Raw genomic sequence first — 22669 nt, forward strand, 5'->3', positions numbered from 1 at the left:
ACGAGAGCTCTCCTCTCAAGATCTGCAAAGTGTCCCACACAGCATCGCTCGTATTTGGCACGTGATGGTGCGAGACATTATGTGTGGTCCCTTCACAGACTTTAGGAGCGAGGCACAACTCACTAATTAAAATTGTACACGCTCTGCAGCGAACGAAATTAACAAATAACTAGTTCTTTATCCCGGTTCAGTGCAGTCAGCAGTTTGAGTCCCTCTCTCTCCTACACTGTGCTTTCTCCTTGTCTTTCAACTTACAGACGGCTCTACAACGGAGCATAACTTTTGGGTTTTGGTTTTTGTTTTTTAATTTATTTGACAGACAGAGATCACAGGTAGGCAGAAAGGCAGGCAGAAAGAGAGAGGAGGAAGCAGGCTCCCCGCTGAGCAGAGAGCCCGAAGCAGGGCTCGATCCCAGGACCCTGAGATCATGACCTGAGTGGAAAGCAGAGGCTTTAACCCACTGAGCCACCCAGGTGTCCCGCTTTTGGGTTTTTTTTTTTTTTTAAGACAACACACTGTGGTTTCTCTCATTTTCCCCATGAATTGCCTTCCCCGGTTTAGATAGGCATTATTAATGAATTATGAGAAGGCTTGGTAGATGTATTCAGTTTCCCAGAGACTAAGAAGGATTGCGTTCAAACTTTGTATTATGATGGGGCGCCCGGGTGGCTCAGTCGGTTAAGCATCTGACTCTTGATTTTGGGCTCAGGTCATAATCTCAGGGTCGTGAGATCGAGTCCCACATCAGGTTCTGCACTGAGTCTGCTTGAGATTTTCTCTCCCTTTCCCTCTGCCCCTCCCCCATTTTCTCTCTCTCTCTAAAACAAATAAAGAAAATCTTAAAAAATAAAATAAAGAACTTTATATTATGAAATGTTCAAATGTATATAAAAGTAGAAAGAAAAATACCTTTTATTTTTTACCTGGCTTCATTATTTATCAACATGTTGCCAGTTTCATTTATTATCCCCTTGTGACTTACTTCCCTCACCCCATCAGGATTAGTTTAAGACAAACCCAAGACATTGTATCATTTTATCTATAAATATGTTAGTATATATTTCCCAAGATATAAAGATCCTCTTTTTTAAAAAAATCTCTCTCCCTCTGTCCCTCCCCCTCTGTGCTCTCTCGTTCTCTCTCTCTCTTAAATAAATAAAATATTAGGGCACCCGGGTGGCTCAGTGGGTTAAGCCTCTGCCTTCGGCTCAGGTCATGATCCCGGGGTCCTAGGATCGAGTCCCCAAAGTGGGCTCCCTGCTCAGCAGGAAGCCTGCTTCTCCCTCTCCCACTCCCTTTGCTTGTGTTCCCGCTCCTGCTGTTGCTCTCTCTGTCAAATAAAAATTTTTAAAAAAATAAACAAAATAAAATAAATGGATAATTAAGAAGTCTAGATTCATAATGGTAAGAAATGCTAAAATTAAACTTTGAATTTCTACACATAACCACATACATAGTCACACTTGCATAATTAAATTTATTTTGAAACCTACGGGGATGTTTCATCTATCAAATATTGCATATTGAGTTATTGCTGTAATGTGAATGAAAAGGGCTTCTTGGTCTTCAGGTTGTAACATCTATGATAATAAGCATTGGTAGGTTTGACTAGTTACCCTCGAATTTCTGCATTTATATCAACGGTAGTTTTGAAAATACGTCATCACAGGTAGTCATCCTTGAAGTCTGAATATTCCAATCCTACCACCTAGAAGGATTTAAAAGAAATTCATTTCAGGCTTAATTGTGACTGTTTTAGACCTGATATTGCAAATACTTTTATTAGAGCCAGAGACTTTCAGCTACCATGCTGTGGAGTCATTTTGCAGAAAATTTAACTCCTGGTAGTTTATCGAGGACCTTCTCTGAAAGCATGTGCCAAGTAACGACCACCTGTTGGTCCTGCATGTCTGCCTTGTGGCTCAGCTCCCTGGTGGGCTGTCAGGTCTGGCTACAAACCAACTCAGGGTGGCGAAGTCATGGAAACTCAGAGCACTCTTCCTACATCATTAGGATCCGATTTCAGGGTGGGAAGAGACATCCTTAGAGCACATCTGAACTAAAAATGGGACCTCGGGTCACACTGCCAGTTTGGGGACACACTGGGGCTAGCACTGTGGCCCTCGTACCCAGACCTGTGGTCCTGCCCCTACCTACACTCCCCTGCCGCCCTCACTTTACCAAGCATCGTCCCCTGTCCGTGCCTGGGTGTGCTGGGTGTGGCTGAGGGCACTCGTGGGTCTGACTCCGCCGAAGGTGCCTCTGACCGTAACTGACAAGAGACGCTAATTCCACTCCCATCACGTTCCGGGGGTTCAGCTGCACCCTGATGGCCAAACGCATTTCATCATCTGGTTGTAGCCATAGGATGAGAGCCCCCACTTCTTGTGTGCCTGCAGCAGCCCGGACCTGCTGCGCACAGCTCCCACTCTCACTCCTGATCCCTGCAGTGGCCCTGCAGGCTGGCTGGGGCTACCGGTCGCTCACAGGGAAGCTGGGGCTCGAAGGGTCGTGAGTTCTCCGAGCCTCCGTAAGTCAGCCAAACTGCGAGGGAGGCCAGCCTGTCTCACCCTTCCAGTCCTCTGTGCTTCTCAGTCTCCCACGAGATTTGAGATTCCAACCGTCCTGATACGGCTCCAACGAATGCATTCTGAATACACACCGTTTATCATTCCTTCCCCTTTTATTTGAGAAATTCTTCTTTCATGCCGTGTGTCTATGTTTTGCCCCTAGGAACAATTAAAATGTTATTTAAAAGATCCCTTTTATGAACCAGAAGAATGTCTCATCTCTGAGTGTCACGTGGTGGCAAAGGAGTCATTTATCTTCACACCTGATGAGAGGAAATTATGTCTGAACCTTTCCCTGTGCTGCTTCTCTTCCTCGGTCTTGAAGATCACTTGTCTGAAAATGACCCCTTGTAGTGGCTCTTGTGTCCTCCCCATCCAGGCCGGTACTTGTTCACACTGGACACCGGGAGGCACTTTTTTCTTCCGGAACTTTCCCTTTATGGCGGCCCCCTTTCCTCCTTGAGTGGCTGAGCGCATCTAGGTGAGGAAGCACGGAAGCGACCTGCTGAGGCATCGTGAGCACAATGGCCACTTGGTTGCAGGCACATTGGGGGCAGCTCCAGCGCTATTAACCAAGTGAGTGGCGAGCAAAACCGGGGGATAGTACCCAGATAGGCGTGTGGCCCTAACGAGATCTCTTCATCCACTCCGTCACTCCAAGGACGGTCACCGTGTCCCTGCCCCATCCTCGGCTTTTCTTTTATGATTTCTCATCAGAACTTAAAGGATTCTGTTTGTTTCTGATGATGCCCTGTTATCGATCATTTTTTAAAAGATTTTATTTATTTGTCAGAGAGAGCACAAGTAGGGGTTGGGGGGCAGCAAACAGAAGGAGAGGGAGAAGCAGGAACCCCACTCAGCAAGGACCCCATTGCAGGACTCGATCCCAGGACCTTGGGTTGATGACCTGAGCTGAAGGCAGACGCTTAACCGACCGAGCCCCCCAGGCATCCTCTGTCATAGTTTAATGTACAAGATCTGTTGCCCCAGGTCAGAGAACCTGCCCATGGAGCTGATCTTTCGTGGGCTTCTACAATCACAGCCCCCTTTTTGGGAGAAAGACAGAACTAGGTTATTATGAGACTGAACTTTGAAATTATGACTCAAGAAGAAATGAAATTTTCATAATGACTCAGAAATGGTAACATAACGCCTTCTCTTGGAAGCAAGGCTTTGTTCTTAAAATCCAGCACAGGCTGATCTCCAAATCCTGGCTGAACACCTTCTGGGAAGGCGTGCCACCTTCACGGAGCCTCCCTCGTCGATGGAGGGGACAGGGGAATAACAGGCGGTTGCCGTGCGGTGTTCCGGGGCAGCAGCACAGGCCAGGGCTTTGGAAGCAGAGAGGAGGCTCACCTCGAGCGTGAGGGGACGGGTGGGCAGTCTGGGCACACGCGCCAGATGTCCTCTGTGAGCCCCTCTGGGTCCTTCCTGTCCCCTCCTCCAACCAGCTCTGCCCTGCAGGCCGACCCGTGGGGACCTCACCGGCAGGCCCTTGGCCTCCACCTCCCAGTTAGTCTGGGGCATCGGGAGCCCTCGCTGGGGCTTGGAAGGAGGGGAGGGAGAGAGGCCAGAGTATTTACTCTTCCTTGGCTCCTTCCACACGGGGGTCCCTCGGGGGGCCATGTCCTCCCTGAGCATTGCCGCTGCTCCCCAAGCAGGTTTTCTCGCTTTACGTTCAGGCAACTGCTCCCTTCCCTCGGTCCGTGGGGCCTGGGAGGGGCGTGAGGGCTGCTGCTCTGCTCTCAGCCCAAGGACAGAGCTGTCCCCCAAGGCTGCCTCCCTGGCACATACACAGGGTGGTGAGATCTAGGCGACACCCCCCCAGCACAGGTGTCCACTGTTACTCTGGAAAGTAAGGTTAGCGTCCCCCCCCACCCCCCGCAGTATATAAGCAAGGGATAAATTGCCAGGTACAAACTGGCGTGGGGGCGGGAGCTCAGAGAGACCATCGGGAGGCCAGGGATGACACGGGGGCACAATGGCCTCGGCTGTGGGTCTCAAAGTGTAGTCCCCAGAGTGATGGCCGCACAACCCATGAGCTTGTTAGAAAGGCAGATTCTCGGGCTGCACCCCAGACCCAGCATCGGAAACCCTGGGGCTGGAGCCCCGCGATCTGTACTGTAACGCGCCCTCTGGGTGAGTCAGGGCACACTCAGGTGCGCGAGCCCAGCAGAGGCAAAGCTAAGGACGTGGCATTGTTGTGCTTGTTGGTTTGTGGGGGGCGCACGGAAGACTCTGGGCACGCAGGGGGAGAAATAAAGCCATACGGACAGAATGAGAGCAGCTTGCAGAGGTTGTGGGAAGCGCCGTAACCCGGGGGTCGGACTGCGTCCTCTCCTCTCTGGGTGGGTGTGAAGTAGGAGCCCCCGCCCATGCAGGTCCCAGGAGGACAAGACCGCACCCTGCCAGTGGTCCCACTCTGCCCCACAGTGAGCATGTGCAGCTGCCCTTCCGTTCTGTGTCGTCCTGACCACCTGTACCACCGTGGGCGGCTCCGGGGCACCGTCGGGGATGGTGGCGAGGGACGTCAAGGTGAGGGCCACGGGGAGACGAGCCTGGACAGGGCTGACCAAACTCCCAGGAGACCCTCCCTCGGGTCTAGGAGTCATGCTTCGGAGCCAGGCTGCACAGGCAGGAGCAGCAGGAATCAAGGGACAGCCGACTGACAGATGCATCCTCCTCACCTCCTACAGCTGCTGTGACCAGGGGCCACACACTGGGCGGCCTGAAACAGCAGACTCCCTCTCTCACGCTGCTTGAGGCCGGCCACCCAGGACCAGTATCCCTGGGCTGAGGGCAAGGCGTGGGCACGGCCAGTCGGTGCCTGCTGGAGGCTCTACGAGAGACTGTTCCAGGCCTCTGTCCCAGCTTCTGTGGCTGTTGGCCATCCTTGGCATTCCCTGACTTCTAGATGCTTCGCTCCCAGCTCTGCCTCTGCCGTCACCTGACCTTCTCTCCCGGGGCCTCTGTGTTCCTTCTCTGTTCCTCACAAGGACACCATCACTGGGTTCGGGGCCCACCCTAATCCCGTATGACCTCATCTTTACTAATTACTTTGACAAAGACCTATTTCCAAATAAGGTCACATCCAGGGGTTCCGGTGGATGGAAGGTTGAGGGAACTCCGGTTAGCCCCGTCCATATACTAAAACAAAAACAAAAACCAGAATGGAAACAGAAGTAGTGGGCAAAGCAGAGAGAGAAGGCAGGGCAGTGACAATGACGGTGACGATAAATTTCCTTCTGCAGGGGAGAAGGGTCCTGTCCAGGGGGCATGGCAGATGGGAGAGAAGATGGGGGTCCCGGCTCGGGAGCCGCGGTGTCTTGCTGAGGGAGGCTGGCTCCCAGCATGCCAGGCCCCCGGGTGGGCTGGTGCTCAGGAGGTGAGGAAGGAGAGCGCGCAGAGTGTGGTGGGGCACCGCCTGTGCTTTTTGCTGTTCTCTGTCACTTCTGAAAAAAGAAAGAAGCCCAACTCCCTGCCTTAGGAACCAAAAGGTGTCGGTGTGTTAAAAACATTCTGTGCAGTTTTGCCATTGTTTTCAAGAACCTCAGTCAAGGCAGGTTTAATTCTGTGATGCACAAAATAAATTCTACTAGCATTTCAAATCGATTTTTTGATTTCAGAATAGCGTTAGATTTACAGAAAAGTTGCAAGGATCATACAGAACGTTGCCATCAGCCGCACCTGGTTCCGCCTGCGAGTAACATTTTACATTCGTATGCCACAATGATACTTGCTTTATTTCTTATTTCACCTTTAAAAAAAAAAAAAAGATTGATTGATTTGAGAGAGAGACAGCATGCAGTGGAGAGGGGCAAAAAGAGAGCAAATCCTCAAGCGGACTCCCCATTGAGTGCAAAGACTGACGTGGGTCTCAGTTCCACGACCCTGAGATCATGACCCGAGCCAAAATCAAGAGTCACATGCTTAACCGACTGCGCCACCCAGGCGCCCTAATGACACATTTTTTATTAATCAGAGGCACACTTTATCGGGATTTCCTTAGTTTTTCCCTAACATCCTTCCTTTGTTGTTCTAGGATCCCCTCCGGGACTACATTCGATCGTCCTCTCTCCCGAGGCTCCTCTAGACTGACCGTTTCCCAGATTTTCCTTCTTTCTGACGACCGACAGTTTGGAGAAGCCCTGGTCGGAGAGTTCATTGTCTTTTGACTTGGGTTTGTCTGGCAGGCCCTGGGGTTTAGGGAGAAGCCTGTAGAGGGAAAGGGTATTTCTGTCCCATCCTGTCCAGGGACCATACTGTCGACGTGACTCATCACCGTGACGCTGGCCCGAATACAGTTCACCAGGTTTGTCCACAGTGAAGTGACTGCCCGCCCTGCCGCCACCCTGTGCTGCGTGGAAGGCAGTCACCATGCAACCCACGCCGAATAGAGGACTGTGCGCCACCTCCTTGGGGATAAACCATCTACGTAAATGATCTGGAATTCTGCACGAGAGAAATGATCTTTTCCCACCCATTTAATTATTTATCCAGTCATTCTGTCAGTCTGGAATCCTAGGTATTTATTTTATGCTTTGGGCTATAATCTGGTGCTACTCTCTGTATTCCTCACTGAAGTGGTCCCAGCTCTGGCCACTAGGGGCGCTCTTTCAGTGGACTCCTGGGGCCCTTTGACTTGGCCCCATCTGTATCCGGTTTGGGGCTTTACTCTTGCTTCCGAGCCCGTCCAGACTCTCTATCTGTCCAGGTGGCTCCAAGCTCATGATGGAGCGCCCTGCCCCAGCCCCAGATCTGGACATCTCCCTGAGGAGTCCTGGTTCTTAGTTGTTGTGGAATTGTGTTAGTAACCAGGGCTTGGGTGCTGGGTGCCCTTGCGTCCGGTATTCTCAGCAGGCAGAGCTGAGGAATATGTTTATCCTGGGGCGCCTGGGGGGTTCAGTCAGTTGAGCATCCGACTCACGGTTTCAGCTCAGGTCATGACCTCATGGGTTGTGGGATCGAGCCCCATGTCAGGCTCCACGCTCAGTGGAGAATCTGCTTGAAGATTCTGTCCCTCCCCCCGCTTGCATGTTCTCTCTCTCTCTCCCTCAAATAAATTAATCTTAAAAAAAAAAAGAAAAGAAAAGAAGTGTGTTTCTACTGACCCATGTTTACATACATAGGTATAATTTGTACCTGTCGCCGCATCAGGCTAAACATGGCTTCATAGGGAGGTCTCCTACCGTCAGCTGGTTCAGCGCCATCCCCCTTGCTTGTCTGTACCCTCCCTCTGCAACAGTGAGACGCTGGGCTCCCACCATCTTCCTTGCCGCTCCGTAATTGTTCACTGCTGGGCGCATGACAGTGGTTTCAGGGATGCTGACCGACCATGCCTGGTGGAAAACAACATTACTGATCCAAGCACAGTGCACAGATGGGCTCCTTGGCCATCTTACATTCTCTCCCTGTTTCCACAGCACCTTCCTGGCCACCCCCTTCCAAGAGGTTAGAGCACATTCTTGTGGCATAGTTCCATTCTTTTCTCCATCATGGGTTCCCCCAGCCCCTAACGGATTTTCATCAGCATACATTAAATTTCCTTCTTTGTGCTGTAAGAGTCTGGAGGTTTCGACAGATGCTTGGTGTCACCTAGCCACCATACAGCCTCATACAGATTACCACCTGCAAATGCTCTCACATCTTCCCTAATTCAGCTCCCCACCTTGACTTGGCCAACCTTTGGCAACCACTGGTCTGGTCTTTGTCTCTGTAGTTTTGCCTTCAGTGACATCATGCAGATGGAGCCATTCACGAAGCAGTGAGGACTTAAGGCTCGTCCCTGTCTATGCATATTGCTTCCTTCCTTCCTTCCTTTCTTTTTTTTTTTCCTGAATCTTATTCCGTTGTCTGGATGGGCCACAATTTGTTTAGCCACTCCCCAACTGAAGGACATCTCAGTTGCTTCCAGTTTTGACAGTCATGAATACAATTGCTGTAAGTATTAAATATAGGTTTTATAGAGATATAAGTTTTCAGATCAGTTGAGGACCTCATGCCACGTGATGATGGGCTCATTTAACAACCACCAAACTGTCTTCCAACGTGCCTTCCATTTCACATCCTCACCAACAATGAATGAGAGTCCCTGGTGCTCTGGTCCGGGCCAGCAATCGCTATTTTGTTTGTTTTTTGGATTTTAGCCACCCTAATAGGTGTATAGAGATATCTCATTATTGTTTTAATCTGCATTTCCCTAATGACAAAAGACGCGGGGCATCTTTTCATATGCTTATTTGCCATCTGTAGATCTTCTTTGGTGAAGTGTCTGTTCAGATCTTTTGCCCATTTTTTTAATTGGGCGGCTTGTGTTCTGCCTGCAGAGTTTTCAGCATTCTTTTTTATATTCTGTATACAAGTCTTCTGTCAGATACGTGATTTGCAAGTATCTTCTCCCGGTTCGTGGCTTCGTCTTTTCATCCTTGTAACAATGTCTTTCACGGTGCAAACATTTTTATAATTTTAATGAAGTCAAGCCATCATTTTTTTTTCCTTACAGGGACTGTGCTTTTGGTGTTGTATCTGAAAAGTCACCAAACCCAAGGACACAGAGTTTTCTCCTGTGTTTTCATCTAGAAGTTTTACAGTTTTGCATTTTACCCCAGGTCTTCGGTCCATTTCCAGTGCGTTTCCACATAAGGGGGGAGATTGTGTCCAGCCTCATTGTTCAGCACCCTTTGTTGACAGTCTCCTCTGAGTTCTCTTTGCACCTTTGTCAGTTCTGCCAGCATTTTAAAATCGATGTCCCTTGCCGCCCCATCTACCTTGAGTTCTGTAAAAAGTTACTTTGACAAAGGAGGAAAGCTCTGATTACGTTTTCTGCTTGTCTCACAGCAAGACCACTGGTGCAGACCTTGCCTTTAAGGACCACTGTCAACAACGGCACTGTGTTACCAAAGAAACCTAGTGGCTCCCTCCCATCCCCTTCGGGGACCAGGAAAGAAACTGCTGTGCCCGCCTCAACCAAAAGGTAGGTACCGAGTACCTTAACCCAACTTGAAAAGGTGTTCCAGCTCAGGTTTGAAATAAATATTGCCTTTTTATGTGACACCTCTTAATTTCTTGTCTGAGTTAAAACTCAATAAAAGTACGATGTTTGGTGTGTTGCCATATCAGGACCTCTGTAAATGTATTTTTCTGCTTCTTTTAGACTTAATCTTACTGTCTTTGAAACCTCTTTGGCTAACACCACAGTGTGCCATTTTGTATTTTTGCTCGAGGGTCTCTTGAAAACCCAAATGGGAGTGTAACCTGTGTTAAAAATGAATATGCTCTTTAAAAACTAATAAAAAAATGCAGGTGCACCTGCGTGGCTCGGTTAGTACCTGCCTCTGGCTCAGGTCATGATCCCAAGGTTCCCAGATCGAGCCCGGCATCGGGCTCCCTCCTCAGTGGGGGTCTCCTGCCTGTGGCTCCTTCTGCTCACGCTCTCTCTCTCTCTCCAATAAATAAATAAAATCTTTTAAAAAAATGCTCTTAAAAAAAAAAGAAAGATATGCTCTTCCCAGCTTTATACTTGGCATAGAGCAAAATTCAGATTGCCGTACCAACCTTAACTTTTTATCTATAAAATCTGGATAAGCTCATACTTTTAAATTGTGTTTAATGGTGAGGGGCGCCTGGGTGGCTCAGTGGGTTAAGCCGCTGCCTTCGGCTCAGGTCATGATCTCAGGGTCTTGGGATCGAGTCCCGCATCGGGCTCTCTGCTCAGAGGGAGCCTGCTTCCTCCTCTCTGTCTGCCTCTCTGTCTACTTGTGATTTCTCTCTGTCAAATGGATAAATAAAAAAAAAAATCTAAAAAAAAAATTGTGTTTAATGGTGAAGTTGTACATATGAGTGTTGTCTGTCAGATAGAGCATAGTCTGCTTGTAACGTTTCTATAATGTCATGATTGTCATATTAAAATTTCGTATCTTATATGCCAGGCCACTTGTCTAAGCTGTTAGGTTCTAGAAAATTAAACACCTGATGGTAATAGAGTCTAGAAAACCTTAAAGAAATTCTTGAGCATGTTGCCTGCTGGGCTTGCAGTGAGCCCACCGTAGAAGCTCTTAGGGCTCGTTACGGTACCAGCTGCCTAGCAGGGACCCTGTCAGGGCGCGTGAGCAGGCTCCGGGCCACACAGGGACCACCAGCGGGCTTGCAGGCTTTGGATCAGATGCTGGGCTGTGACTTGGAGGAGCGTGGCCATCCCATTCTCTCTTTCAAATATATAGTGTTCGTGCTCTCACTCAACAAGTGAACTTCCCTTGTGTGTTTATCAGATAGAGTTTCATGTGCTTAGTGTTTGGGAATTTTAAGAAAATTGATTTTGGGGCGCCTGGGTGGCTCAGTTGGTTGGACGACTGCCTGCAGCTCAGGTCACAATCCCAGAGTCCTGGGGTCAAGTCTCGCATTGGGATCCTGGCACCACGGGGGGTCTGCTTCTCCCTCTGACCTTCTCCCCTCTCATGCTCTCTCTCACTGTCCCTCTGTCAAATAAATAATCTTTAAAAAAAAAAAAAAAAGAAAATTGACTTTGCAAGGCTTTTTGAAACTTAAAAATGACATTCTTTTTTTTTTTTTTTTTTTTTAAAGATTTTATTTGTTTATTTGACAGAGAGAGACAGAGAGGTCACAAGTAGGCAGAGAGGCAGGCAGAGAGAGAGGGAGAAGCAGGCTCCCCGCCAAGGAGAGAGCCTGATGTGGGGCTTGATCCCAGGACCCTGGGATCATGACCTGGGCCGAAGGCAGAGGCTTAACCCACTGAGCCACCCAGGCGCCCCCTAAAAATGACATTCTTAGCCTCATGTTGTATCTGTGTGATAGTTGCTTGAATCATTTTTCTAATCAGCGTGAAGTGACCTCTCCTGCATTCTAACGGGTGACAGTAGATACGGACTACCTTTTTTTTTTTTGGTCTAGATTTCAAAGATGGTCAAGGCCGACTTTATTTTAGGATTCCGATTGCCATCTGTTATAATACACATTAAATGTACCGTCTCGGCCATTTGTAAGCGCACAGTTCAGTAGCGTTAAGGACTGTTGCACTATGTTGTGCAGCAGATCTCAGATCTCAGGAAGTCTTTCATCTTTTCTTTCTGTTTCTTTTTAAAATTATGTATTTATTTATTTAAGTTTTAATTCCAACCCAGTGAACCTACAGACTTGTCTTAGTTTCAATGAGAATTGCTTGTAGAGCGATTCAGCGCTTCCGCACGAAGGCCGGCGCTCGTCAGGACGAGGCCCTCCTCCGTCCCCAGCCCCCGCTTCCCCCAGCCCCACCCCCTCTCCTCTGCGCACCTCACAACACCGAATCTCTACACCTGTTAAATGGTAATTCCTATCCCCAGCCCTTGGCAATCACCTTTCTGCTTTCTGTCTCGGGACTCTGACTGCTTTCCGTTTATTCGTCCCTTTCCGTTTATTCGTCCTTGAAAGGACCGAGTCCTTTCAAGTAGCGTCCTGTCCTCCAGCTTCATCCATGTTGTGGCATTTCACAGGATTTCCTGTCTTCTTTTTTTTTTTTTTTTTTTAAAGATTTTATTTATTTATTTGACAGAGAGAGAGAGATCACAAGTAGACAGAGGGGCAGGCGGAGAGAGAGGGGGAAGCAGGCTCCCGGCTGAGCAGAGAGCCTGACTCAGGGCTCGATCCCAGGACTCTGGGATCATGACCTGAGCCGAAGGCAGAGGCTTTAACCCACTGAGCCACCCAGGTGCCCCAGGGTTTCCTGCTTTCTTAAGTCTGTGTCACACACTCCCACACCCCCACACCCCACATTTTCTTTATCCAGTCAACTGTCGATAGCCATTTGGCTTGTTTCTCCCTCTTGGCTGTTGTAAATGATGCTACAGTTACTGTGGTTGTACAAATAGCTCCTCAAAATCCTGCTTTTAATTCTTTTGGGTATATACCCAGAAGTGGGATTGCTGAGTCACAAGGTAATTCTATTTTTAATGTTTTGAGGAACCGCCATACTGTTTTCTATAACGGCGACACCATTTTACATACCCACCACCAACATTTAGTACAAAAGTTCTAATTTCTTCTCATCCCTGCCAAAAACTTGTCATTTTCTGTTCTTTTGCAAGTGGCCATCCTAATGGATATGAGGTGATACCTCATTGTGGTTTTGATTGGCATTTCTCATACGATAAGTGACACTGAGCATCTTTTTTTTTTTTTTTTTTTTTTTTAAGTAATCTCTATGTCCAATATGCGACTCAAACTCATGACCTGAGATCAGGAGTCACAGACTTTACTGACCGAGCCAGCCAGTTACCTGGATATTTAGCATTTTGTTACATGCTTGTGGGCTGTTGTGTATCTTCTTTGGAGAAATGTCTGTTCAAGCCCTTTGCCAATGTTAATTATTTGAATTATTTATTTAAATTAAATTATTGTTTAAATGATCATTTAAATTATTCCTTTTCCTGTCCTTCTTCCAGAGCTGTAGGATTTGCTTATGCATTTTGGGTGTGAGCTCCTCATTAGAGATGCCGTTTGCAAACATGTCCTCCTGTCCCGTAGAGTGCCGTTTCACTCTGTTGTTTCCTTGATGCACAGAAGTTTTTCATTGTGATGTGGTTCCAAGTGTCTATTTTTGCTCCTCATGCCACATCCAAGAAATCATTGGCAAATACAATATCCCAAAGATGTCCCCTGGTGTTTCCTTCTGGGGCTTTTATGGTTTTAGGTCATGCATTTAGGTCTTGCACCCCTTTCGAGTTAATTTTTGTGTATCATCTAAGGTCAGGGTCCAACTTCATTCTCCTGCGTGTGGCTATTCAGTTCTCCCTTTGCCATTTGTTGAGAAGGACTGTCCTTTTCCTGTCGTGTGCCCTTGGCTCCCTTGTTGAAGGTCATTTGGCCACATACTCAGGGGTTTATTTCTGGGCTCTCTATTCTGTTCCATTGATCTATTTTCTCTCTTTGTGCTAATAAAGATACCCCACCAAGTTGATTAGTGTTACTTTGTAGCTTATTTTGAAATCAGATACTTTGAAGCCTCCGACTTTGTTCCTCTTTATCAAGCCTGTTTTGGCTATTCAGGATCCCTTGAAATTCCTTCTAAATTTTAGGATTTTTTTTTCTATTTCTGCAAAAAATACCACGTTGATGCATTGAATCTATAAATCATTTTGGTCTTCCAATTCATGAAAATGGGGTGGGTTTCCACTTATTTATGTCTTCTTTGATTTCTTTTAGCAAGGTTTTATAGTTTTTCATGTACAAGTCTTTCACTTCGTCAGTTAAATTTATTCCTGAGTATGTTATCCTTTTTGATCGGGCAGCAAATGGGATTTTTTCCTTTTTTGTGTTAGTCGTTTTTAGTGTATAGGAATGCAACTGATTTTTGCTGATTTTTGTATCCCATAACTTTGCTTAAATTATTTATTAGGTTTAAAATGTTTGTGTGTGTGGAATCTTTAGGACTTTCTACATGTAAGGTCATGCCATCTGCAAACAGAGATAACTGCTTCTCTTTTCTAATGTCAGTAGATTCCATTTCTCTTTCTTATCTAATTGTGCTGGCTAGGATTTCTAGTACCGTGTAGAACAGGAGTGACACAAGTGGATCTCCTTGCCTTGTTCCTGATATTAGAGGTAAAGCTTTTAGTTTTTCAGTGTTGCATAGGATGTTAGCTGTGAGCTTTTAATTTAAAAGCTGTGAACTTTTATTATGTTAAGACAGTTTCCTTTTATTTCTAATTTGTTGAGAGTTTTTAACATGAAAGAATGTTGAGTTTTGTCAAGTGCTTTTTCTGCATCCATTAAGATAGGGATGTGGTATTTCTCCTTCACTATGTGGTATTTCTCCTTCATGTGGTGTATTACATTGGATTTTGTATTTTGAACCATCCTTGCATTTCAGGTCTAGATCCCACTGGGCTATGGTCTAATGGTTCCCTCTTACCTGTGGTCTTGCTTTCTGCAATTTCAGCTGCCCATAGTCAGCCTCAGTCCAGAAGCACATGACCCTCCTTCTGACATACCACCAGAAGGTCAGCAATAGCCTGGCACTATGTCACAGTGCCTACCTCATTCATATCACATCAGCCCATCACATAGACATGGTACTGTGTCACATCACCACAAAAAGAAGGGTGAGTAGAGTATAATGAGAGATATTTTGAGAGACAGAGCCCACAGTCACATAACTTTTATTATAGTATGTTGTTATAATTGTTCTATTTTATTCTTAATTATTATTTTTAATCTCTTACTGTGCCCAATTTATAAATTAAACTTGATCATAGATATGTACTTATAGGAAAAAGCTGTAAAAATAGGGCTTGGTACTACCCACTATTTTGGGCATCACTGGGGGTCTTAGAACATGTACTCCATGGAAGAGGGGGAGACTCCTGTAATCCTTTTAATGTGCAGTTGAATTCACTTTGATAGCATTTTATTGAGGATTTTTGCTTCAAGCTTCATCAGGGATATAAGTCAATAGTTTTCCTTCCTGTGTCTTTGTCTGGTTTTGGTATCATGAAATGAGATTGGAAGAAAACCCCCACCCCCCACCCTTCAGTTCTTTGAACAAGTTTAAGGAGAATTGGTGTTAATTCACCTTTAAATGTTTGGTAGGACTCTCTGGTGATGTTCTCTGGCTCTGGGCTTCTCTTTGTTGAAAGATTTTTTTTATTACTTTTTCAATTTCCTTCTAGTTATTGGTCTGTTGGGGTTTTTATTTCGTCATGATTTAGTCTTGGAAGGTTGTATGATTCTGGGAATGGATCCATTTCCTCTAGGTTATCCACTTTGTTAGCATATAATTGCTCATAGTAGTCCCACAGAATTCTTATCACTTCTGTGGCATCCACTATAAAATCCCCTCTTTCATTTCTAATTTTAGTTATTTGGGTCTCTTTTCTTTTTTCCTAGTCAAGCTGAGGATTTGTCAATTTTGTTGATCTTTTTAAAAAAATATATAGTTTCATTGATTTTTTTTTCTTTTTTTCTATTCCCTGTTTTATTTATCTTTGCTCTAATCTTTATTAGGTCCTTGACTTCTACTAACTTTTGTTTCAGTTCTCCTTTTCCTTGTTCCTGGAGGTAGAAAGTTAGGTTGTTGTTTGAAATCCTTCTTCTCAACGCATATCTTTACTGCTGTAAACTTCCCTCCAGTATTGTGTTCTCTGCATCCCACAGTTTTAGGGTGTTTTGTTTTTATTTTCATTTGTTTATAGTTATTTTCTAAATTCCCTTGTGATTTCCTTTTCGACACATTGGTTATTCAAGAGCGAGACATTGTATTTCAAGAGTGACTTTTTTTTGAGAGAGAGAGAGAGAGCACACACGTGCACATGGAGGGAGAGGGAGAGACCCTTAAGCAGGCTCCATGCCCAGTGCAGAACCCAACATGGGGCTCGATCTCACAACCCTGAGATGTTGACCTGAGCCGAAATTAAGAGTTGGATGCTTAACCAGTTGACTGAGCCACCAGGGCACCCCCTCAAGGGTGACTTTTTAAAGTAGCAAATTATTGTGGTGCCCAGCTGGCTCAATCAGTAGAGTCTACGACTCTTGATCTTGAAGTCGTAAGTTTGAGCCCCACATTGGGTGTGGGGACTACTCAAAAAAAATTTCTTTTTTAAAAAATAAATAAAGTAGCAAATTACTAATAGAAAATGAGAAATTCTTTCCCTTTATTCTTGGATAAAATAGAATTTTATCATTTATACCTCTTATATATTTGGAATTTAAGTAAAATAAAAACTTTTTTCAGGGCAAAAAAAAAAAAGGAAAGGAAAAATTGAAATACAAACACAATTTCTGGCTTTCAGTTCATTTCATGAGAGCTTACTTCCAACATTCTTGCTCCTTGATTTTGTAGAATTCTCTCTGGTCCTAAGTAACTTTGATGTAGTGTGATAATGCTCTTCACTTTATAGACTGTGGATGGCTTTCTTAGACCTCGTAGGATTAATGCTAGATTAATGTGGCATAAATGCTAGAATTCCTGGCAAATTGTACTTTCAGTTCTAGTGTTTGAAACGTGTACTCAGAGTAGGGTAAGGCTGGGGAGTAGGTTTCTGAACTGACCAGAGAAGTGAGGCAGTGCTCCGGAACCGGACGGATGCTCTCCCCGGGGTGTGAAAACACAGAGGCATCCGTGGGTGCTTTGGGCCCCCCTAAGTCAGTGAAGCTGGCAGAAATCATTCGTCAATAATAACAGAAGCATATAAAGTACCATGTTTTTAATATTGGTATCACTAGTCCTCAAAATGACTTGGAAGGTAGATATTATTATTTCTATTTTATAAGAAGACTGAAGCTCAGAAAAACGAGGAAACGTCCCCAGGTCCCACAGGCACAGAGCTGGGAAGGGGCTCAGACCCAGGTTCACGTGCATCTAGAGCCTGTGCTCCTCCCACGATGCTAGGCTGTTTCCCCCAGATGTCCAGGTCAGCATTTACATCGGCTCATAAAAAGCACTTGATATAATTACCGTTTGGAAATGATTCCTCTTGTATGGCCCATGCTGTCTGCGCGCTGCTGTCAGGACAGCGATGTTCTGAGATGTCCCCGTGGGTGCCGATGGGAGCAGCTGATGGGACCTTGTGGCAGCAGGTCTGGGAGATAGGACTGCTGAGTGCTTAGGGGCTCAGGGGCTGGACTCCAAGGACAGAACTGGCCATCTGCTGTGAGCAGAGGCCTGGGTCCTCTGCCCCCGTGTCAGCTTTATTCACGAGAGCTCATGGTTAGTGACTGCTCTCAGCAAGATTAGCTTAGGAGGAAAGGAAGGACAGAAGGGAGGGAGGAAGGAAGCCTGGTTATTTGTAGCCGCCATATCTTGTGCCTGTGTACGTGTCAACACTTAAACAACAACCTTCCTTCCAGAAATATTCTAAGGCCTTTGCAGATGCTTCTTTTTACTTTACAGAATAATCAGTTTGGTTCGTCTAATCAGCTGTTGTCAAGCAGCCAACCAGTAATACGTGGTTTTCTCAATTGAGTGTCCAAGACTCTTGGTTTTCAGGGTAGGACATGATGATCCATTAATTTTGTTTTTCTGGCTTTTATGGGCATCCGTGGATGTGAGTTCCCATCCACTTGTATGCTGGAAACCCAAACTGTAGCCTCTAATTATTCCTCTGTGGTCAAGTTCCTATAGATCTCTCATTAGGAGAGAATTCTGAAAAGAGCAAGAAGCACTCTGGGCATCCTGAATATTAAGAATAAAATAGCTTTCAGGACGTTTCAAATATGTTTACAATCATGCAGGAATTTTTCTATAATCCGAGTTTCAAATTAACCAAGTCGGGGCATCTGCACTGTGTGGATGGATATATGTTTGTTTTCTGTCCTATGGGTTTTTTCAGCCTGGTGCTTAAGAACAAAATCTCCTTTGGAAATTGTCCAGTCCCCAGTGGTTGTGCTTTGTGTCACCAATTAAGACTTCGATTGGGGGCTTGATTTGGAATCCTTGGGAAAAGCTTTGTTTCCATTAGTCAAAGGAAAAAAGGCAGAAAATCCGGGGAAGACATTCTAGGTCATACCTAGCTCAGCGGGGTGCTAACGCGGACAATAGAGTAACATTTCCACTGGCTCAGAACAGAGACAATCACTCATTCTTTCTGCTCCTCAGTACAGTTTTACAATAGTGGAGCTGTGAGAAGAGAGATCAAAAGAACAAAACTGGTACAAAACAGAGCATTATTTTAAAAACACGCTGTTCCAAGTGTAAATTAGGGGGGATAAGCATCTATCACTTCCAAATAAACAACTGACAGTGCTTTGGGAAAATGGTTACACCTGTTAGAAAGACCCATTTGTAAATGCTGGACACGCACGCAATCTCAAAAAGTAGAAAAGGAAATCTGATTTTCTGGGGGGAGTTTTAATTATTATTATTACTTCTGATATATTTCCTTATAAGTCAGATCCATTGAAATGTAGATGTTGAACTCACCTTTTGAGTCTGTTTCTGTAGCAAAATAGAGATAGAGTCATTCTGCCATTGAACAGAGGAAGATGACTTGGCCCCTGTCCCTTGATCAGAAGTGACACAGTCACCCCCTGGGTTTAGGGATCTGGGTTCACATGGTAGAACAGAAGTTTCTGAAGATCCGTCAGATTCTCCAAGACCACTAGCCTTCCTAGGACATGACGAAGAGAGGGAGATAAGAGCATTTTGTAATTACTGAAATGAGTGATCTCCTGCAAGAATTGGAACTTGCTGGGGCGCCTGGGTGGCTCAGTCGGTTAAGTGTCTTCCTTCAGCTCAAGTCATGATCTCAGGGTCCTGGGATCGAGCCCCCATGTCAAGCCCCACATCAGCCCTTCCTCCTCAGTGGGGGTCTATTTCTTCCCCTCACTCTCCCTCTGTGATCTCCCTCTGTCTCCCCCTAACCCCAAAATATAACCTTAAAAAAAAAAAAGGAATCGTAACTTGCAGGACACATTCCGGATCGGTCCTTGTCCCGTGCCGACTCACCAGTGCTCAGCCCGGCGTGCCTCGTAAGGCCAGTGCCTCAGAAATACCTGTTGAGGGGTGCCTGGGTGGCCTGGGTGGCTCAGTGGGTTAAAGCCTCTGCCTTCGGCTCCGGTCATAGTCCCAGGGACTAGTCCCAGGGTCCTGGGATCGAGCCCCGAGTTGGGCTCTCTGCTCAGCGGGGAGCCTGCTCATTCCTCTCTCTCTGCCTGCCTCTCTGCCTGCTTATGATCTCTGTCTGTCAAATAAATAAATAAAATATTTAAAAAAAAGAAAAAAAGAAAAAATATCTGTTGAGTGGATAATTGCTCTAATCAAGGATCATCACCCCAGTGGGTGATGACAGACGACATCTCAGGAGACCTCTGGTGGTATGCAAGCGCTGTCTGTTTTCTGTTTTTTCAATTGTAAATGTTTGGGATCTTCTTACACAATTCTGGAAAGCCAATCCTTGATTCCAGATCACATCATGAGAGACACATAACTGTAGCTTGTTGCTCAGAGTTACTGTCTAACCGTAGGAAGAAAGCTTACCACCAGTCACCCTTGCATAAACTTTCATTAAGTCTACAATTCAGTTTAAATTGTCAAAAACCTTCAAATGGGTGCAGAATGAAATATAAAGAACCATTTTATTTTCAGAACTTAGAAGGTTTTTGGTTTGGCCCTGGGGGAAGAGACCAGGAGCAAAAGGCAGAAAAGATGGGATCCATGCATTTTTATACCAGAAATGTTTTACTTGCTTTAAGTGCTAAAAAATGTATTCCATTATGGTACAGTCTCTCACAAGCCAGACCTTCTACCACTTTCACAATGAAGAGAAATATTTTCCCTTGCTGTCCAGAGGAAACATAACTTCTTCGATTTTTCGCTGCTGGTTATCGAAGGAGGCTTCTCGCAGTGAGTGTGCGGTGTTCCTCCCTCTGGCTGCCCTCGATCCTGTGAATGTCTCGTCTTCCAGCTTTCTCTTCTGTCCTTCGATTAGAGTCCTGGTAAATCCTCTTTAATTCAGAAGAGCTCTTGGCTCTCAAAAGGAAATATCTTGTTTTTCCTCTGTATCCAACAATAGTGTATATATATATATATATTTTTTTTAAGTTTCACATTTTAATGCAAATATGCAGATGACTAATATCTGGGAAGAGCCGTGATGAATTACGTCCCAGTCTGTACAGGCAGACGGAAATGTTCTCGTTTTGGTGTGTGCTGTGTGTTCTGTTATTTATTGAAGCTTCGCAAAATACTTTTCCATGCTTCCGTCGTCACTCTCGGTTGTCTTCCACTTTGTCCCCGTGGCTCTCGCGCGTAGATCGAACAGGTCTGTGGGTCTCCTCAACACGTGCGGATCAAGTAGAAGGACTCCAAGGCGAGGAGCCCTTCAGCTGAGCGCACAGTGTGGGCGCCGGAGGTCTCGTTACCACTGCAGCACGTCGGTCTTCAGGGTCTCCTGTTGGTCTAGCCTCAGATCCTGTAACCGTGTTAATGACTGACGTTCGTTGGATTTTCAGATGTTCAGCAGGTCCTCAGCCCTGTGTGCATGTAGCTCCTGAACCGTGCGCAGGCCTGAGTAAGGAAGCCCCGCAGAGAGAACGAGGAGAGAAATAATCCCACTGGAGCTCCTGTGTCCCTCTGTGTCCTCATCTGTAGAAGGGGCTCACCTGACCTTTGCGGGGGACTCGATTAAGTCCCATATGCCAGCCGAGAAGTTCTTAGTTTATATGGCCCGTCCCTGCCACCTGCTAGTTCCTTGTTCCCATCCCTGGTGCCCCCTGGTAGATCAGGCCGCTAAGCTCAGCATTATTAGAAAATCGGTTAATGTTTGCTGTAGCTGATGAACACTCATGGCTTTTCTGGAAGAGCCTGGAAGCGTCTTCTATACTAGTCTTTAAGTTGCCATGAACTTGCCATGAACTCCCCGAAGGACACCACGTGGGTGACGCTCAGGCTGGTGGCTGCTGCCGCGGCTGCTCTCCCGCGGGGCCCGTCGGGGACCAGGCAGCCTGCCTCCGAGCCCCATGCTAGGTGCTTGGCAGAGAAAGATCCCGCAAAGTTAAATCAGCTCACTGTGTCTTGTCTCTGGAAGAAATTAAACTTTAAGCACAAAGGTTTCTAGAATTTTTAGACCTTAGTCCCAAATTTGAGAAACGCAGTGCTCTCCTAAGATCTGTAATTTCCTTGTCCCCAAATTGAGCGTTCTAAAAATGCACAATTTTGACCTTAAGGCATCCCCGTTCAGATCGCAGTTGTGAGATTCTGGTGCTCCAGATCCGAAGCTTCCTTAGCTCCCGGAAAGTCTGTGCGGAAAGCGCACCGATGTCATCACAATGACGGTCACGTGGCTTGTTTTTGCTCACCCAGAGGGCGCAATGGTTTTTCAAAAGCTGATACGCAAAAAACAAAAAAACTGATACACCATGCAGGTTTTAAAAACATGCAAAGAGATCTTTCTCTGAGTGCTGAGCATTTCCAAAGGGAAAGGGACTGAACCTGGCCTGAAGGAAGGGGGTGAGGACAGGCGAGTCAGAGTGTGTGTGTGGGGGGGGGGGGGGGGCTACTGAGAAACGCCATTGCGCAGCTGTGCTGTGTCATTAGGAGAAAGGGGGCCTCAGACCCTCCCCCCAGGAGTGTAGCCTTGGTCGTAACTGCCGTGATTCCCGTGTTCCCCGGTTGAAATGGGGTCTGATCGGCCACCCTCCCTGGGCCCGTCCTGTCGCAGCCACCTGGCACTAGTGTCTCTCGTCCCATCTCCACCGACAGCCCCGGCTCTGTCTGCACCTGCTTCCTCCTGCCTGCAGGCCCCTCTCCTGCCTGCAGGCCCCTCTCCTGGCTTCCTCCTCCTGCCTCTCCAGCCTTCTCCACGGGCTGGCTTACATGCCCACCGGCCAGCCCGCTCCTCTCTTACCGAGAGCAGGTGTTAGAGCGCCTCGCGACGGGCTCTCTGTGATATGCCCACTTACTGATTCACTTATTTTGGTCTTTTTCACTGAATGAACATCAAACTTCTGTACCAGGTTCTCAAAGTACATAAGAAGGCCCACGAGCTAGGGTCCCGAGGAACGCGTGGCCTGCTGGTGAGGACCTGGACGTCACAGGGATACCCCTAATTCACGGCTGTGCTCCAGGCGCTGCGCGTCCCACCAGCAGCCCGGGTTCTGGCTGAGGTACCTCGTGCCACATGGGTCTGCCGCTCTCCTAGCACATCTTTCCCCGCCTGTGGGATGGCGACACATTCATGCCATTCATTTCATCTCTCCCAGAAATTCGCCATCTCCAGGAAGTCTTCCCAGACATCGCCCCCAGACCCCCACCCATCCGGCTCCCCCTGGCTACCCTGCAGGGGTGCTACCTCCACACTGGGGCATCACACACAGGGTGGACCGTGTTAGTCATTACCGGGGGTGTCCTATTTCCATTTGTCCCACATGTGCCCTTAGACCAGAGCTCCTCCGTCTCGGCGCTGTGAACTTTGAGGGGCTGGGTGGTTCTTGTCGCCAGGTTGTCCGGGGAGTTGTGCAACTTTTGGCAGCATCCCTGGCCTGTCCACCTACTTGATGCTGGTAGCAGCCCTCTCCCTGCAGCTGGGACCATTAAAGATGTCTCCAGACATCGCCAAATGCCCTCTGGGGGTGTCACCCCTGCCTTAGACTGAACCCTGCTCCGGGGCAGGCTC

At 46.8% G+C, this 22669-nt stretch overlaps 1 protein-coding gene across 5 annotated transcripts in view; it reads left to right on the plus strand.

Annotated features, from left to right (window-relative positions):
• EML1 (EMAP like 1) overlaps window positions 1-22669 on the plus strand; it is a 173003-nt gene that overhangs the window by 103481 nt on the left and 46853 nt on the right. For all 5 annotated transcript variants that reach the window (XR_009355867.1, XM_059183091.1, XM_059183092.1 and 2 more), the window contains exon 3: window positions 9408-9543. Coding sequence is in view for 4 of the 5 variants with exons in the window: in XM_059183091.1 (XP_059039074.1) it covers window positions 9408-9543 (136 nt within the window). In the remaining variant the exon portion in view is untranslated. The remainder of the gene's footprint in view (window positions 1-9407; window positions 9544-22669) is intronic.

The sequence above is a fragment of the Mustela lutreola genome, chromosome 7 (assembly GCF_030435805.1).
Source record: "Mustela lutreola isolate mMusLut2 chromosome 7, mMusLut2.pri, whole genome shotgun sequence".
In the NCBI taxonomy this organism is placed as follows: Eukaryota; Metazoa; Chordata; class Mammalia; order Carnivora; family Mustelidae; genus Mustela; species Mustela lutreola.